Genomic DNA, 20198 nt, shown 5'->3' with positions numbered 1-20198 from the left:
GCGATCTTTATGATCATTAACTCATCACGTGAAACGCACGTGGAAGTGCCGTTATATTGCGGCTTATCTTGCTAATGTTTTAACATCTCGTTTAAATATGTTTCTGATTCCATACAGTATATTCTACATTTGTTATGTTTTCATATCGTAATGAGGATGTTATATAACGTATTTTAAGTTTATATGCTCCTTTTACATTCTATGTACATCCAGTAATTAGGATATTATTTTACTAATTGCACATTGAGAGTTATTGTTTAATTTGAAACGTGCTGTTATATTGGAACAGTATGCAAATATTTATGTTAGACATTGTTATTTACTTCTGTTTATTGTTCATTGCAGAAACTACCTTCTATGCAAATCAATGTGTATATGGTTAAACCCTGCACATAATAAATGGTGGAAAGATTTTGATGACTCCGACTCCCTGATCAGAGTGCTGAAGTGGTTAACACCTTTAAAGAACTGGCATTAGTGGGGCAATCCCCAACAAATGGTCCTTCGAGCCGGATCTTGACTGCTTTCCTCCAGTCCTGTTCAAAGGGAGTCAGAGGAGCAGAGAGGAGCAGCAGCCGCAGTGTATACAAGTCAAGCAGATACAGCCTCCAGCCAAGGTGTACGTCGAGCCACGCCCAGTCCAAGTCAATCAGACTTATTGAGTATGGACTCATTAACAAAATTAATGGAATCCATGTACGAGAAGGATAAAGAGGAGAGACAGTGGAAATGGACAATCTTCTCAGGAAATTAGATCGGCTTAAGAAACGAAAGTACCGCCAAGACGAGATGATGGAACACATCAAGTCATTCTTGAAGGAGGAACTGGAAAACAAGGACAATGAACAGGTACAGACTGTTGCATCATCGCCACGATCTTCTCCTGCACCTTCTAGTTCATCAAGCCCTTCACCCTTACTCTCACGGGACACAGTGCTAAATGTTGAGAAACAGGCTGCTGTAAGCACATCAGTGAGACATGAAGAAAGGTCACATAGGACAGATGTGGTTCCTGAAGCAGAGACGGAGAGTCGTAACCATGGATTTGTTCCAGTCCAACCAAGTCATCCACAAACTACAGGTTTACTGGATTCCCCTATCTCCTCTGGCACAGCATCTCCTGTCTCACATCCCTTACAATCACAACCATATGAGCCTGTTCCCTCTCATTCTCCTAGAATTCTGCACAGTCAGAAACGAGCGGTAACTCATGATACTAAACGATCATTTCAGCCCCTTGAGCCACAGCCGCTGAATTCGCCAGCACTTGCCAATCCGCATCTTATGGCACCGCATGGCTATCAGGCAACACCGTATTTGCAGATACAGCCGGTGAACGCACCCACTTCATTCAGTTATGTCCCTCTACACCAAACAATGGTGCCATCAACATCACCCTCTCAAAATATGATCCCTGGTTTAGTCCCTTCAGTGAGCACTGTAGCAGCCGCACCACAGCTGATGCCAGCCCAGCTTGCAGCTTCACCAGGTGGTAGTATACCTCAACGGACACTGTATAGTCCCCCTAAACCTAAAATTCCAGACTTCACAAGTGACAGTGAAAGAGAATTTGCTAATATGAAGCTGGCATTGGACAATTTGCTGGAGCCTTACCCAGAGCTGACGGAGAAGTACAAATACCATGTACTACTGGAACATCTTAAACTGCCTGAAGCGCAAATGATAGGGCAGTCTTGCCGACATCATCCATACCCGTATTCAGCAACTATGCAAGCGCTTCAGTTACAGTAGGGTCAGCCACATCAACTGGCTCAAAGTGAAATAGCAGCCATCCTTACATCACCAGATGTTAAGCCCAATGATAGCCACAGCTTTCAAAGCTTTGCCTTGCGAGTTCATCTCCTGGTCAGTATGCTGTTGTCTCTAGAGGGACCCAGAGGGATGGAGCTTAACTGTTGCTCACATGTGGACCGCCTACTTAGCAAGCTGCCAAAGTATCTTCGAGATGGCTTCATTGAGTTCCTTCAACAGCAGGGGAAGCTCAACTCCATAAGTCTTAACCCCTACAATCTGCAAGACTTTGCTGGATGGCTACAAGTCAAAGCACAGCAGCAGAGACTGTCTATTCGATTAGTGCAGCGCTACCAACACGAGAGGCTTCCAGGTGTCACGACAGGGAAACCCTCAGCGAAACCAAAGGGGCCAAGTCTAGTTCTTTACCATGGTGCATCTCCAGCTGAGACTGCACTCTCTACCCGTCCCAAAGAGCCCAAGCAAAAGAAACCGCTCAAGGTACTCTGTATCTTTTGCAACAATAAAGAGCACTACATCACACGCTGTGATAACATCAAAGAGCAGTCAGTTGCAGACCTGCAAAAGTGGATTTCTGATGGAAAGCGATGCTGGCGATGTGCACGACTGCATGAATCAGAGATGTGTAACCTCAAAAAGCCATGCAGTGACTGTGGTGGAATACATCTACAGGTGCTTCACCGTATAGCACGTGATGATCCAACAAACACAGCAAGCACATCAGAGAGTCGCGTCTACCTCACACCCGCTAGTGCGACCAGCAGAGTACTTCTTAAAGTGGTACCAGTGTTGCTACACAACAAATTCAAGTCAGTGGAGACTTACGCTGTACTGGACGATGGAGCGCAGAGAACCATGATCTTACCAATGGCCGTTCAAATGCTTCAGTTGAGAGGTGAACCTGAAATACTGGCTCTACGCACGGTACGATCCGACATCACTCACCTTTCCGGGTCCAAGATTAACTTAGAAATCTCTCCAAAGAGTGAACCAAAGAGGCACTTCCAGATACTTGGAGCCTTCACAGCTTCAGGTCTGAACTTAGTAGAGCAATCATATCCAGTGCAGAGACTTCAGAGACGGTATGCTCACATCAGAGGGCTCCCATTACAGTCCTTCCACAATGTGCGTCCACTGGTACTGATAGGATCAGACCATGTCCATCTTATCACAGCAGATAAGCCAGTCTGTCAAGGATCCAAAGGTGGTCCCATCGCAGTGCACACAGCCCTTGGTTGGGCCCTTCAAGGGACTGAGGAGAGCACCCCAAGTCACAGCTCAGTGCATCAGTGTCTTTTCGTGTCAACTGCCTGTCCCGATGACTTGCTCTACCGTAATGTTGAGAAATTATGGCAGCTTGACATCCTGCCTTATCGGAATGAGAAACTGGTGGTTCGATCCAGGGAAGATCAAGAAGCGATTAAACTTCTCGAATGCAGGACACAGAGGATTCAGGTAGACGATGTTCAGCGGTATGCCACCGCCCTCCTACGCAAACCTGGTGCTCCGAAACTCACAAGCACAATTCAGTCCGTTATGCCTAGTCTGAGGAGTACAGAGAGGAAACTTCAGAAAGACCCCAAGGAAGCTGCTATCTACTCTGGTGAGATTAATAAACTCATTAAGGCAGGCTATGTTTCTAAGCTTCAACCCGAAGAAGTCACCAAATCAGAGGAGGCCTGGTACATTCCCCACCACCTTGTGTGTCACAACGATAAACCAAGACTGGTCTTCAATTGCTCATTCAGGTATCAAGGTCTGTCTCTGAATGATCAGCTTTTGCCAGGACCTGCACTTGGTCCATCATTGTTGGGCGTTCTCTTGAGATTCCGCCAACACCACGTGGCTGTAAGTGCGGATATTCGCGGAATGTTCCATCAGGTCCACTTGCTGCCTGAGGACCGACCTCTTCTTCGCTTCATCTGGCGAGATCTGCACTGTGAGAACTGTCCAGATGTGTACGAATGGCAAGTCTTGCCGTTTGGTACAACCAGCAGCCCGTGTTGTGCCATTTTTGCTGTGCAACAGCATGCTCGCAATAACCAAGAGAGTTACCCAGGTGCTTACAGGTAGTGCAGCAAAGTTTTTTGTGGACAATTATCTGGCAAGCTTTCCAACCACATCTGAGGCCAAGCTAACAGTTGATCAACTGCGCAGTCTGCTAGCTACGGGCGGTTTTGACCTCAGACAATGGGCTAGCAACCAGCCATCAGTGATCTCTCATCTACCCACAGAAGCAAGGTCTTCAGCTGCAGAACAATGGCTTGAACAGAACAGGACTGATCCAATGGAACCAACTTTGGGTCTCAGGTGGAATTGTGCTGCTGATACACTAGGATACCAATATCGTCCCATTGAACACGCCACACTAACAATGAGAACAGCCTATCAAGTGCTAGCAACGCAGTATGACCCATTGGGGTTCATTGTGCCTTTCACCACACGGGCAAAAGTGCTCATTCAACAACTATGGTCCAAAAAAAGGGATTGAGATGATCCAAATCTGCCACAGGATCTTCATGCTGCCTGGGACACATGGGAAAGTGAGTTAAAGTATCTCAGCGTCATAACAATTCCTCGCTGTTACTCATCAGTTCCCAGTGATGTACAACGGAAATACGACCTCCATGTGTTCTGCGATGCATCAGAACGAGCATATGGGGCTGTGGCTTACTTGGTAGAGTATACACAAGATGCCGTTCATACCACTTTCATTATGGCGAGATCACGAGTTGCTCCCAGGAGGCAACAGTCTGTGCCTCGCTTGGAGCTCTGTGCAGCATTAGCAGGAGCCCAGCTAGCGAAGCTTCTGAAAGATGAGATCACTCTCACAATTCAGCAGACAATTTTGTGGACAGATTCTACAACTGTGCTGGAGTGGCTTCAGTCCGACTCTTGTAGGTTCAAAGTCTTTGTTGGAACAAGAGTGTCAGAAATCCAGGAGTTGACAGATCACAGTACTTGGCAGTGCGTGGACACACAGCAAAACCCAGTGGATGATATCACCAGAGGTAAACCCCTCTCAAGTTTTACTGTGCCTGGGCGCTGGAGTCAGGGACCATTGTTTCTAAAACTGAGTTCTGAGCCCTGGCCAAAGAGACCTGAACCGGCAAGGTCAGAAGAGTTACCCGAACTGAAAGGTGTCACTATCTGCTGCCTAACCACTGTGGAACCAGATCATACCCTTCCGGATGCCAGTCAGTTCAGCACATGGAAAGAGTTAGTGGAAGCAACACGGCAGGTATGTCAACAAGTGACAGATGGTTCGGCGAGCGCTCAGCTCATTGATCCTCGTGAAGCAGAGTTGATCCTACTAAGGAAGTGTCAGGCTCAGAGCTTCCCTGAGGAGACAACAGCCCTCAAAACACACAAACCTATACCAAACCACAGTTGACTAATATGTCTAGCTCCAGAGTGGGATCCAGTAACTAATCTAATCAGAGCTCAGCCTAAGGTACCACAAATGGCAGACCTGCCACCAGAGCGGCTCAGACTTCTCTGTCCACCGTTTTATTCTACTGGAGTGGACTGCTTCGGCCCTTATCATCTTCGAAGATTCATAGCCAGATGTGGCAGACCAAAGGAGATTAGGTCAGACTGTGGCACAAACTTTCGTGGTGCGGATCGAGAACTGCGTGAAGCTTTTGCTGCTATGGAATCCCAATTAAAGGAGCAGCTGGCCGATTATCAGATCCTCTTCAAGTTCAACCCGCCTAATGCTCCTCATTTTGGTGGTGTTTGGGAGCGAGAGGTCCGCTCCATCAAAGCTGCTCTACAGGTGGCAGTTGGAATTCAGTCTGTCTCAGAAGATGTCCTGTCTACAGTATTAGTAGAAGTAGAGGGCATTTTGAATTCAAAACCCCTTGGATATGTCTCCACAGACGTTGCGGATATAGACCCCATTACACCAAACCTTCTCCTCATGGGGCGGCGAGATGCATCACTTCCGCAAGTGGCGTATGCTTCAGAAGAAATGGGGCGGCGCAGATGGCGCCATTGTCAAAATCTTGTGGATCAATTCTGGACTCAGTTTACAAGGAATTACTTGCCCACACTACAGACACGCCAGAAGTGGCACAAGCCATCAGACTCTCTGACAGTAGGATCAGTGGTTTTAATAATTGATCCACAACTTCCCAGGGCTCAGTGGCCCATTGGCAAAGTTACCAAGACTGTGGTCAGCAATGATGGATGTGTGAGAACAGCAGACGTCAGTGTTCAAGGCAAAGTGTACACCAGGCCAGTAGCCCACCTCATTCCCATGCCAGCCTTTAAGGACGAAACCAAAGACTCTTAAAGAATTCCCTTAACTTGCACATTTGCTACTCAACTGTGGGGGCGGCTGTTGTGAATTCTTTACATTATGCATATTATTCTTTATATTTATACTATTCATACGATTATTAACACTTTTATTTTATATCTGGTAAGAGCTTTTATTATGTAAATATGCACTACGCTACGTGCTTGGCGTAAGTGCCGCGTTATTGGTTACGCATACAGAGCTGACAGAATGTGACGCAGTTTCCACCTGTGCAGCATCGCTAAGTGCAGAGAAAAGTTACTGACGAAGTAAGTTTATTCCATGACTTTGTTTATAATACTGGATGTTTATACTGCTAAATCTGTTTCTACATTAAGCCTGTGAAGTTGGTGGTTCGCGATCTTTATGATCATTAACTCATCACGTGAAACGCACGTGGAAGTGCCGTTATATTGCGGCTTATCTTGCTAATGTTTTAACATCTCGTTTAAATATGTTTCTGATTCCATACAGTATATTCTACATTTGTTATGTTTTCATATCGTAATGAGGATGTTATATAACGTATTTTAAGTTGTTTATATGCTCCTTTTACATTCTATGTACATCCAGTAATTAGGATATTATTTTACTAATTGCACATTGAGAGTTATTGTTTAATTTGAAACGTGCTGTTTTATTGGAACAGTATGCAAATATTTATGTTAGACATTATTTACTTCTGTTTATTCTTCATTGCAGAAACTACCTTCTATGCAAATCAATGTGTATATGGTTAAACCCTGCACATAATAAATGGTGGAAAGATTTTGATGACTCCAACTCCCTGATCAGAGTGCTGAAGTGGTTAACACCTTTAAAGAACTGGCATTAGTGGGGCAATCCCCAACATTAACAGTTTTTATTTATGAATACATATGGGTAGCAAATTTCAAATTGAAATGTAAAATGCAAAATGGCAATGCAATATGTAAAATGGCAATGTATTTCTGTATTTAAATTGACATTTTCCCACACAAATGGGCAATATTTTGTGCAAAATGAAAATTCAATTATAATTTACATTTGCCATTTCCTACACTTACATATAAGACGTTTCAATTGCATTTTCATTTAATACCTCGCTATGGATATAAAGTCAATGTGGATTTGAAATGTATTTGAAAATGCAACACGCCCCTGACCTGTCAATCATTAGGCTCAACAACAGGACGCACAATAGGTCAATATTCACCGTTTACCAAACGCTTTCCACATTTACTTAAACTTTATTCATTGCAGGGTATTAAATGAAAATGCTATTGAAACGTCTTATATGTAAGTGTCAATGCATTTAAGAAAAATAAAAGACATTTAAATCACCATTTTGCTACCCTTTTGCTGCACCTTTGGCTCAGAATGAATCCTCAAATTCTCACTGCATTTTTCTACAATTGTCACGCGGTATTGTGATGGAAATGCAATCCCAAGTGTCCTACCCCTAAGTCTAAATGCATTTAGGAAAAACAGCATTTAAATGATAATTTTGCTACAGTTTTTGCTTGGACATCTAATCAATTTGTGTAATACATTTCCGTTTTAATTTTGCAACTTATAAAGGGATAAAATATATTTTTTAATTTGCACATTAAAACTAGTGTAGAAAATGGCAAATGCCAGTTATATAACTGAATTTTCATTTTGCACAAAATTTTGGACACGTATGGCAAAATGTAAATTAAAATACAGAACTACATTGCCATTTTGCATATTTCAAATTTAACATTTCAAATTGAATTTTGCTACCCATATGCTTCCATTTTTATTTACCTTTAGAGATGTTCAATACTGACAAAAAATTAGTCATTGAGTCGTTTATTCAGTTGACTTTGTTATTGAAGTCATTTGTGTAGGAAAGATTTAATCAATGTTTGGAGTGGCTTTCTGAATTTACAATGAGTTGTTTATAATTTCTTATTTCTTTATTGTTATTGGTGATTCCAGATTGCTGTCATTCAAGAAGTTACCATTTCCTCCCCCATTGTGGCTGAGCTACACATTTTCTTCATTTTATTTTAAACATAAAACATCCAGAGGAGAATGGTACCTACGCTGGAATTCATACAAATGTAAGGAACATAATAATGAAACTGTGTATAAAGCATTTTGTTGTTGCTGATTAGTTGAAAATAATCAAAGGGTTAGTTCACTCAAAAATGAAAATTCTGTCATTAATTACTCACCCTCATGTCGTTCCAAACCCGTAAGACCTTTGTTCATCTTTGCAACACAAATTAAGATATTTTTGAAGAAATCTGAGAGCTTTCTGAAAATATCTTAAATTGTGTTCCGAAGACGAACAAAGTTTTTACGGGTTTGGAACGACATGGGGGTAAGTGATTAATGACAATATTTTCATTTTAGGGTGGAGTAACCCTTTAAGTATATCATAAAACATTGTTGACAAGATCACATGACAGATGCAATTGGAGACCACTAGAAATGCAAGTTTAGCATTTTATAAACAATGTTTGAACTGGGACTTGATAATTCAATCTCAACCTTTTCTGCACGTTACTCTGTACTTCACTTTCATTCATTTCATTTCTTATCAATTCCAGTCTTCCTGTGAAGAAATCCTGAACGAGGGTCAAAGGTTCAGATGAAGGGAACCTATGCTTCCAAGACTCATGTATGAACAACTTCAAGAATCCATGGACAATTTGAGGTTTTTTCAAATCTCAATATGGAACTTGGACTGAATGCAGCAAAAAAAAAAAAAAAAGTAGTTTCCTCAAGCTGGCACATGGCAAGAGATACTAAAAGCACACAAACACTTGGAGCCCTGCTCTTAATTTAGATTGTATAGTTCTCTTATGCCGAGTTCACACTGCACGATTTTCAAACTCATCGGATCGCTGTTGTTTTCACACTGCATGACTATCTAGGGTAACATTCAGTCGCTGATGTGTTCACATTGCACGATTTCACAGTAGGAAGAATCGCCAACAACTCTGTCTGATCCGCAAACTACGTTTCACACCAAAACACACACAAGAAGTGATAAGGAAATAACGCGAGAACCCGCGTGCGTCAGCCCGTTGTTCTCGAGCGAGACTGGAAGAATTAAAACAATATAGCCCGCAAATGGTCTGTGCGCTGATTTCCAGCTACAAAAACAAAAACAGATTATGCAGGAGGGAGATGCAGGGAACAGGGATTGTGTTCTGCGAAGAGTGGTAAATAATAATTTTGCAGTAACTGTTATGCTGATGTTGCAGCTGGTCAAGCACATGTTTGTGCTTGTTTCTTTATGATATAATTGTACATATTAAAATACTGATATGGTCTATAACTCCTCACCGAACTTCTCTCTGCCCTGTATCTTTGTCTCTCATTGGCTGAAGGTCATCGCCGATGTAGTTTTCAGTCAGAAATCATTGCACACAGCAGGATTGTGAATCACGATTCCCTCAGATCGTGTCTTTGATAATTCACACTGCGCGATTGTCACTCACGTGAACGAGCTCCGATTTGTCTCCGATTTTGGGCATTTGTCGGCGATTTATCAAAACCTGTCGGCGAGTGAAAAATCGGGCTAAAATCATGCAGTGTGAACTCGGCATTAGTTTCACATTGAAATGTCAGGCACGAGTGCATGAATCTTTGTTCTTTATTTTCAAATGCTATACAAGAAAGTTTTTTTTGCAGTACCATGTCAGTTGTAGATGACAATTCACATTTTTGGGTGAACTGTCCTTTTAAATAACGTTCCACTTGACTATTGACTATAAGTCTATAACAATTGTTATTAATGACAGCCCTGTCTTTGTATAATTATTTCCCCATGTAGGCCTATCTGAAAAAGTTTTGATTCGTGACTGTTTCACAGTGAAGTTTATCTTTGTGACCACTATTTGGTGCAACACCAATATTGTACAAGTAACCTGCTCATGTTTTATTTTTTCTGCCTGTTGCTGTTTAAAACTAAAATGTTTTCCACAATACAAGCATTTTCAATGGTGCTTTACACATTGTTAAATTAATTGATGTCATAATATTTTTGTCTTCACCTGTTAAAGGCAAATAAAAGCTACTGAACACTTTTAAGAATGTTTACATGAGGTAAAAATAAACCATGTTCAATTTGTATATATTGTGCTGGATTTATTTGCTGATAAAGATAGGCCTATGCTATAATTTTTTTAGAAATTTCTGCGTAACGGATTGTCCGTTTATGGTACAGAAGAAAATGTAAATCTACAGAATTTTCCATTTTAATATTGAAGGAAATGTCCATAAATTTAACAGAAAATGTCCTGGTAATTTTCTGCCAGCAAATTCTAAGTTTTTTACAGTGTAGGAAGGTAGATAGATAGATAGATAGATAGATAGATAATCATTCTCCTCTCTAAATTCATCAGTTGGCTAATTCTATTGGAAAGGGAAAACTTGATGGAATCCAAATCTCTTAGCAATTGTTTTATGCGACTGGATAAACCCTTGTTTGGATAAATGCTTGAACTGCTTGATTGTGTAGGGTCTGATGAGAGCATGCGTGTCTGTGTAAATGGGCACTGGAGGACCTCGTTCAGGGTCGGCTCACTCAACATCACTCAGCTCGCTAAAACCATGGGAACACTTTGGGTAGGGGAAGTAAGCTTCATGCAAGAACTCCATTTAAAAATAAAGCCACAGGAGCTTTAAGCACATGCAATTCAGACCAAGAAGTCAAGGTTTGGTCTGTTAGCATGGTCCAGTTAACCCGTGCTGGTAAGATGATGTAAGTACATCATTCCAAAAAGCTTCTTTCTCTATTGTAGGCCATTCAAAAGTAATATTTAATTGAAGTACTTGAGTCTTGTGGATTATTGTGATGCATGTATCAGCTATTTGGACTCTCATTCTGACGGCACCCATTCACTGCAGATCACCACCACCAGATCACTGGTGAGCAAGTGATGTAATGCTAAATTTCTCCAAATCTGTTCATATGAAGAAACAAACTCATCTACATCTTGGATGGCCTAAGGGTGAGTACTTGTTTTTAGCAAAATTCACTTATTTTAGATTTTGTTTCTTCAGGAAACGACTAAATATCATATATATTTAATAGACTATATGTGTAATTTTAAATGCAGCTTGATTTAAGATTTGTTTTTTGATATTTTGACTAGAAACAAGACAAAAATACAATAAGATAAGCCTTTTTTGCAGTGTGTAAAAATGAACAGAAATTCTGTCCATAATGACACCTAAGATTACATCAGATAATAATGTAAAATTTATGATATTTATATCCTTCAACTGTCATTCTTCTCATACTCTAGACCTCTGCAGGATCTAGTCCTGCAGAGTTTAGCTCCAACTTGCCTCAACACACCTGCCTGGAAGTTTCAAGTATACCTATAGTAAGACTTGCTGCCTTGATTAGCTGCTTCAGGTGTGTTTGATTAGGGTTGGAGCTAAACTCTGCAGGACACCGGTCCTCCAGGACTGAACTTGGTGACCCCTGCTCTAGAGAATATGAGGAAAATGTAGAAACAAGGTGCAATTAAAAAAGGTTTAATCTATTAAACCCAATAACATCTATCCTATCCATATATCCTATTAAAACTAAAATTATTGTTTTTTTAGGGCCCGAGCACCGATGGTATGAGGACCCTATTGGAATTTCTTCGTTTCTTATTAATCTATTGATTTTCTTTCTTCACAATCAATAAGAAAAGTCCCCTAAATTGAAATCATACATATACTAAAACAATTTACTAAAACAAAATACTTCAACTGACTTTGCAGGTGCATTAACATACAGATTTTAAATATAGGCTTTATATGTCTGACTGCATGAAGACTATACTGTTACTTGCTGTCTTGTTCAAAAAGCTTTCCTCTTCTGCTTTCAAGAGTTGGCTGATATTTTAGCCTTTTTGAAGTATTAAAGAATGTGAATTACATACTTCATCTGCTCAACACACTCCACTATTTTCCCCTCTTCTAACCACCCCCACACTCAGACTCCATCTCCCATAAGGCCATGGGCGGGGGCCTGGGGGTGGCGATGGCTGAGCTGTGGCGTGACAGGCTGGGATTTCTGGAGCCTTAACACTGTCTTTCATCAGCATGGTGCTCCTGGGCCTGGAGTTGGGTTTCAGTCCGAGTCTGTGTCTACGGCACGTGGGAGGAGGATTTCTAACACATGGATCCCGTTCCCACCGAACAATGAAAGTCCTGTCGGTTCGCACTCCCTCACTGGGACGGTATGGGTGTGATGTCACAGCACATAAGCCCACCCATTCTTCACAAGCTAAATCCCAGACACACATACACCAGCAGCACCGCTGCACTGAGCTGGCTCTAATTAACACCTGCTTTCACGAGCATGTTCCCCCCTGGCCAGGGTAAGCTGTTTGGTCTGGGCAGGATTAGCGTGTGAGCGCTGGTAATGCCAGGCCTGTGTGTCTCGCTCACGTCTGTTGGATACTGAGCTGCACGGAGCAGACAAACACAGCTCAAGTCTCAGACACGAGCGGCTGGAACTGTCCCTATGGGGGCAACCTGCTTGGCCTTCTGCCTACCAGTTACTGACCATGCCAAGCTGGCCACAACCGCAATTCTAGAATTAAGAATTAATTAATTAGATTTACATATGTTTTTGTTTTCATTTTTATTCCATTAGAATTTTTGTTTTGGCTGACATTTAGACTTTAGCATTAATGTTGAAACAACATTTGCATCATGCTATGCATACAGATGCATCTAAATAAATTAGAATGTTGTGGAAAAGTTCATTTATTTCAGTAATTCAACTCAAACTGTGAAACTCGTGTATTAAATAAATTCAATGCACACAGACTGAAGTAGTTTAAGTCTTTGGTTCTTTTAATTGTGATGATTTTGGCTCACATTTAACAAAAACCCACCAATTCACTATCTCAACAAATTAGAATACTTCATAAGACCAATAAAAAAAACATTTTTACATTGTTGGCCTTCTGGAAAGTATGTTCATTTACTGTATATGTACTCAATACTTGGCAGGGGCTCCTTTTGCTTTAATTACTGCCTCAATTCGGCGTGGCACGGAGGTGATCAGTTTGTGGCACTGCTGAGGTGGTATGGAAGCCCAGGTTTCTTTGACAGTGGCCTTCAGCTCATCTGCATTGTTGGGTCTGGTGTCTCTCATCTTCCTCTTGACAATACCCCATAAATTCTCTATGGGGTTCAGGTCTGGTGAGGCCAATCAAGCACAGTAACACCATGGTCATTAAACCAGCTTTTGGTACCTTTGGCAGTGTGGGCAGGTGCCAAGTCCTGCTGGAAAATGAAATCAGCATCTCCATAAAGCATGTCAGCAGAAGGAAGCATGAAGTGCTCTAAAATTTCCTGGTAGATGGCTGCGTTGACTGTGGACTTCAGAAAACACAGTGGACCAACACCAGCAGATGACATGGCAACCCAAATCATCACTGACTGTGGAAACTTCACACTGGACTTCATGGATTCTGTGCCTCTCCACTCTTCCTCCAGACTCTGGGACCTTGATTTCCAAATGAAATGCAAAATTTACTTTCATCTGAAAAGAGGACTTTGGACCACTGAGCAACAGTCCAATTCTTTTTCTCCACAGCCCTGGTAAGATGCTTCTGACGTTGTCTCTGGTTCAGAAGTGGCTTGGTAGCCCTTTTCCTGAAGACGTCTGAGCGTGGTGACTCTTGATGCACTGACTCCAGCTTCAGTTCTCTCCTTGTGAAGCTCTCCCAAGTGTTTGAATCAGCTTTGCTTGACTGTATTCTCAAGCTTTCGGTCATCCCTGTTGCTTGTGCACCTTTTCCTATCCAATTTCTTCCTTCCAGTCAACTTTTCATTTAATATGCTTTGATACAGCACTCTGTAAACAGCCACACCTTTCAGTAATGACCTTCTGTGACTTACCCTCTTTGTGGAGGGTGTCAATGTTCGTCTTCTGGATCACTGCCAAGTCAGCAGTCTTCCCATTATTGTGGTTTCAAAGAACAAGAGATACCCAGAATTTATACTGTATGGATGGTCATTTATTGAAACTCAAATGTAAATATTCTAATATTTTGAGATACTGATTTTTGACTTTCATGAGCTGTAAGCTCTAATCATCAAAATTAAAACAAAAAAACTTTTGAAATGTTTTACTTTACATGTAATAAATCTAAAATATATGAAAGTTTCACTTTTTGAAATAAGTTACAAGAAAAAATGAACTTTTTCACAACATTCTAATTTATTGAGATGCACCTGTATATACACTACTTTTCAAACCAAATGTAAGATTTTATTATTATTATTTTTAAAGAAATTATTACTTTTATTCAGCAAGGATGCATTAAATTGATTAAAAGTGAAATAAATCTTTTGTAACATTATCTTTACTATTTCAATAAATGCTTTTCTTCTGAACTTTCTATTCATCAAAGAATCCTGAAAAAAAACAAACATGTCATGGTTACCTCAAATATATTAAGCACCGCTGCTGTTTTCAATATTAATGATAATAAGTAATGTTTCTTGAGCACCAAATCATGTTCAAATGATTTCTGAAGGATTGTTTGACAGTGAAGACCAGAGTAATAACTGCTGAAAATGTAGCTTTGCCATCAGAGGAATAAATTACATTTTAAAGTGAATTCTAAATAGTAGTGTTTTATCAATAACATTTTATCATAAATTTCAATTCATTTAAACTTTTTAATGCACAAGGTCTTTTTTTTTTAACAAAGAACTTTTTTTTTTTTACAGTCAGTTATTATATTACCTAATGTTAATTTAAATAACTTGGATTAAAAAAATAAATAAATTGCATATGCAGAAATTAACATTAATTATGTAAAGTAAAAGTATTGTTCATCATCATTTCATGTTAGCTATTACTGTAATACTTTTATTTTAAAGTTTTAGCAAGAATAATTATATGCAAGTTTCATTGTATCACATAACTGTGTAATTAATATGTAGATATAATAATATGATTTACGTACTAAATCCATCAAAAACTCTAACAATCTAATTTTAAAATGCTCATGAGTCGTGACATTCGTCACTTACCTGCATCACTAGCATTTTTTTCCAGGAAATTTGCATAAAATTGAGCATTTCTCAACTTTGAAAGCACTTTGCACTTTCCTCCATTCTCTGTCAACCCCATAAATGCATAAATGCTCAGTCTGTGCCAGTGGACACCTGCTGTTCGATTTTTTGAAATTCAGGGCATTGATACTTTCTCTCGCCCCAGGATCACCCAGAGCGGGAATTGAAAAACCTTGGAGTAGACTGGAGTGGTATCATTACAGAGCATCCTCTGTACATCGCTAGGCGACACACAAAGCTTGATGCTTCGGCTTCATTTGGAAACATTTTCATTGGTAAAGTGGCCAAATTTGAAACATAAGTTACTCAATATTAACTTCTTGTTTATAGAACTGCTGCATTAAATCAATAAAACCTTGATGACAACAATTCAGTACAACAGCACTTGTGTGATATTTCTTAAATGTGACATAATATCTGTGAGGTCACACAGCAAATGTCAACATGGATTCTCATTAGTGATAACAACAACAGAAGCCTGACAACACAATTAGACTTTAAGTTGTAAAAAGATCAACAAACAGCATCTCAGTTTCACTTAAGACAACAGGACTGGGACTGTCCTCAGATTTCTCCTCTTTGAGAAAAACATTCGGAACTACTCTGAACAAATCTAATTAGTCTTTGGTCCTGTCCCATGAGCACACTATGTCGGCTGCTTTCTCTGGCATCAGTCAGAGACTCTCGTTCTCTGGTCAGCGCCTCCTCTGGTATGAAATGAGATATCTGAGAACTTTGAGAACTTTTGGGAAAACAACAGGCAGAGGTCAGAGCAGAGTTCAAGGATTGAATGATTCGCGCTGAGGATTGTGTGCCGGAGGAAAGCGAATCAAACCCACTGGGGCTCTGAGAACATGCTGCATGCTGCGTGGAGGACGTACACATACATACACACGTTTACCTCACATCTAAATTGGGACTTTCCATTGACATATGCGTTTCTTAATACAAACAAACGAAAATTGCCCATACAGATTTCACAGTGGGTTCACATGTTGTTCACACGGTTTTGTCACGTTGACCAGAAGAAAGCTGTTTGGTTTGAAAGTGGCTTCATACATCACTACACTTTTGACAACAGATGATGGACCTATTTGCCATCACACAAACGTGTAAGGCCTTCGTTCATCTTTGGAACACAAATTAAGATATTTTAGATGATATCCGAGAGCTTTCTGACCCTGACAGCAACGGAACTACCACATTCAAGACTCAGAAAGGTAGTAAGGCCATTGTTAAAATACTCCATGTGACATCAGTGGTTCAACCGCAACTTTATGAAGCTACGAGAATACTTTTTGTGCGCAGAGAAAACAAAAATAACAACTATTTCTTCAGTCTTCCACGGACATTCTTGACAGTACCATGTTCTATGCAGGGTCAGAAAGCTCACGGATTTCATCAAAAATATATCTTAATTTGTGTTCCGAAGATAAACAAAGGTCTTACAGGTTTGTAACGACATGAGGGTGAGTAATTAATGACAGAATTTTTATTTTTGGGTGAATTATCCCTTTAAAATCCAATTGTCTTATGTAAATTAGCAGCAAGGCTTTTAAAGAAACAGTTTTGTTCACTTTTATACAGTATATACATATATTTGTTCCCTTTCAAATTTTGTCAGACACATGACAGCTGGACATAATCCTGCCGCACGGAACAGCCTTTTGATATACTACAAACCCAGCCTTTGATTTCCGTAACACTGCTGTAAATTAGCTGTAGAGGGGAACAAGATCCAACATGCTGTCTGCAGCCCCTTTTCCACTTGTCTCCATCCACCACACCATCAGGCCTGTGCTCCCCAGTCACCTGCTTTCATTTCCCCCGACCATATGAACGAAAGACAGGAAATCTACCCTTGCTGTGATTACAGTGAAATTTGTCCGAGTCTGAAGAGGAAGTCTAAGCAGCAATCTAACCAGCTCCTGCCAGGCGATCGGTTTTCAGAGCAGACCCTGGCGTTATTATAACATAGTCCATCTCAGTCGAATAACCACTCAACACATCCAAGCTTTATGAGTCTGGCCCACTGCATTCTGGGTTTATCCACAAATGTGCAGTTTGGTAATACCCTACTTTCTATCTACCAAATCACCGTCTCTGTATTTTCTTCTAAGCTTGGTCCTGAAGTGATTTTACCCCACTTTTAATCTGTCTTTCAGTTCGACTCGCAGTTTACAAGCAACTCCAGATTGTTCTCATTTAGCGGTGAAGATCTGACCCTTGACCCACGCAGACTGCTCTCTCCTCTCAATCATTTTCTCTCTGCCTTTTACAACTCACAGCAGCTGGCCTGACCCTGGTGTCCTCATGGGATTGTTCTGGAGAGGTAAAAGAAGAGGCAAGGTAAGAGACAGGAACGAAGAATGGAAGACTGATTAAAGCTTATGGAGTGTACAGCTTACATAGACAAGAAGTTCGAAATTATGTTTCTTTCATAATTATTTTCATAAATATATTAACTTATTATAAATATTTCATGATTATATTAATTTAAGGTATTATTATCAATACACACACAACACATAAATTGCATCATATTTAGATGCATCATCCTGTGTTAAAATAATCTATCTATCTATGTAGATCATATATATTATATCTTATTAAATTTCATATATTCATATATATTTGTATATTGTTATATTACATTACATTGTTCAAAATTTGGGGTCATAAGATTATTTAATGTTTCTATCTATCTATCTATCTATCTATCTATCTATCTATCTATCTATCTATCTATCTATCTATCTATCTATCTATCTATCTATCTATCTATCTATCTATCTTATATTATATTATATTATATTATATTATATTATATTATATTATATTATATTATATTATATTATATTATATTACTATAAATATTATATTACTGTTCAAAATTTGGGGTCGTAAGATTTTTTATGTTTTTGAAAGAAACTCACCAAGACTGTATTTATTTGATCAAAAAAATTCCATAGTTTTACAAAATAATTCTGGCAGCTGTGGTTGCCAGAATATTTTTGTAAAAAATACTGAAAAACTGTAAACACATTTACAGAACAAAACTGTAAAATTTACAGTATAAAACTGTAATTTACAAACAGGGAAATTTGAATGTAAACCACTAAATTAAACAACACACACTGCTATTAAAATCTGTTTTGTACCTTTAACATACTGACAAGCACCATAATAAAAAGAGGTGGTAAAAGAGAAAGCCACATGAAGAATCAGGTAGCTTCGCCACAAGCAGAAGTATATACTAATATATAGAAGGTGCACAGGGTCATTCATGCAAACACAAAACACCATCATGGTAACACACATGATACTTAAATAATGCAATAAACTTTCATTAAACAACAGAAGATGTAACATAAAGCCCAAATGTACATAACTGATAACAATAACTATTAAAAAACATGATTATTTAAACAAAATACTTTCAAATGTGGAGTGTCACGCAGGGAATTCTGGGAATATCAGTTTACAGTTTTTGACTGTAAATTATACATTGATTTGTTATTTTTACTTCTAAAAGCTGTTAAATTAACAGCATTTTACTGTAAAATTACATGAAATGTCTGGTTAGATTTTTACAGTTTTCCCCTGTGTATATAGTACAGGAACTCACTGTTAACATTAACAGTTTTTTTCAGTAGCGTTTTTACAAAATTTTACAGTTAAAATTACACTTATTTTTTACAGTGTACTGTAAAACCAGTAAAACTGTGAACTATTATTACAATTTAAAATGATTGTTTTCTATTTTAATACATTTTAAAATGTAATATATTCCTGTGATGGTAAAGCCATTTTAAGCTTTAAATGTTTATGCAAACCGTGTTAATTAATAATTAAGTAAAAAAACAATATTTATTTGAAATTGAAATATCTTTACTTCACTTTTAATCAATTTGATACATCCTTTGCAGAATAAAAGTATTTAAATCTTTACAATTTTAAACAGCAATATATAGTGTCTATTATATGAAATCTAGCTATGTTTTACACAATTTCTGCACACTTTTGAGACACAGTCAGACACAGCGGAGACCAAACAGACGGAAAAAGAGCCACACTCTCAGCAACACCTCATTTTGTCCCTTTTGAAGACCGGTAGACACTTTGGAGGAAATCTGATACACGGCAAAAACAACTATGAAGTCAGACTTTTATTTAAGGAGCTAGACTGCCGATCTCCGATATCCCAAGTGCTGGTGCGGAGCTGAGGGGAGGGAAGGGGGTTCTGGGTGAGGTTTGCTCTGTTGTTTTCTGAACGGCTGCCAGGAAAAGTTTAATGGCTATGGAATTTGGACAGGAAAAAAGCAGGCTGGAAGTTTCAGAGGAAGCAGGGATTTGTGGCTCACGCAGCACCTCTGTTTGTGTTCTTCTGGGTTGGCTCCACTTCGGCCACTGCTCTGCTCCGCTTCTAGCGAGGAAGAGCGTCAAGCGCTTTTCCACGTATGAGTGCGGTGCCTCAGGAGAATACCAACCGGCGACATGCAGGCCACGGCCTATAGACCTCCACCCCTCACACACACACACACACACACACACACACACACTGCTGGACAGTTCAGAGGTAGTGCTAAAACTCACACACTCACAAGCTCTAATTGAATACAATACAAACGCTCAGTTCCAAAAGCACATAATACTTTAACCCATTCCTCTATTGTTTTCAGAGAATGTGACTTTTTTGAACTTGACCTTTGAACTCAAGTTCCATCATGGGATGCAAAACAAATCTGTTACTCAATTTATTTAATCAAATATGCAGACAAGCTCCAAAAAACATCCATTGTGGTTCTTTCTTTGTGACTTTCGACCACAGTTATGTTTCCATACATGACCTCAAACATGGTTACTATGTGCTAACTTGAGTTTGTGGGCTAAAACAGTAGGTTTGCCAATGTAAGTCTACATTTGTTATATGGATAATGCACTTTCCCCACAAATTATATGATTTGATGGTTATATCATATTGCTTCCATTTCACATCAACAGTTGTCCCTAGACATTGAATATTTTCAACATAAAATCTCACTCCTTGCAACGTGCGCAT

The 20198-nt window shown here is 39.5% G+C and overlaps 1 protein-coding gene across 3 annotated transcripts; it reads left to right on the top strand.

Annotated features, from left to right (window-relative positions):
- The first annotated feature begins 1863 nt into the window (after positions 1 to 1863).
- Positions 1864 to 10147, top strand: LOC131551552 (uncharacterized). 3 transcript variants are annotated; one of them, XM_058794563.1, is made up of 3 exons: positions 1864 to 6345; positions 8021 to 8145; positions 8638 to 10147. In XM_058794563.1, exon 1 carries the CDS (start codon positions 1873 to 1875, stop codon positions 3844 to 3846), a length of 1974 nt encoding a protein of 657 aa, XP_058650546.1. In that variant the 5' UTR covers positions 1864 to 1872; the 3' UTR covers positions 3847 to 6345; positions 8021 to 8145; positions 8638 to 10147. The 3 variants fall into 3 exon arrangements, with proteins under 3 accessions (XP_058650546.1, XP_058650545.1, XP_058650544.1); XM_058794562.1 differs by having other exon boundaries at positions 6779 to 8145; XM_058794561.1 differs by having other exon boundaries at positions 1864 to 8145.
- The last annotated feature ends 10051 nt before the right edge of the window (positions 10148 to 20198 follow it).

The sequence above is a fragment of the Onychostoma macrolepis genome, chromosome 12 (assembly GCF_012432095.1).
Source record: "Onychostoma macrolepis isolate SWU-2019 chromosome 12, ASM1243209v1, whole genome shotgun sequence".
In the NCBI taxonomy this organism is placed as follows: Eukaryota; Metazoa; Chordata; class Actinopteri; order Cypriniformes; family Cyprinidae; genus Onychostoma; species Onychostoma macrolepis.
The sequence above is the reverse complement of the archived record's forward strand: the minus strand, read 5'-3'. Positions and strand labels throughout refer to the sequence as shown.

Bases quoted from the DNA above. Each gene is read 5' to 3' on its own strand.
- LOC131551552 (XM_058794563.1), top strand. From the start codon at position 1,873: ATGCTGTTGTCTCTAGAGGGACCCAGAGGGATGGAGCTTAACTGTTGC.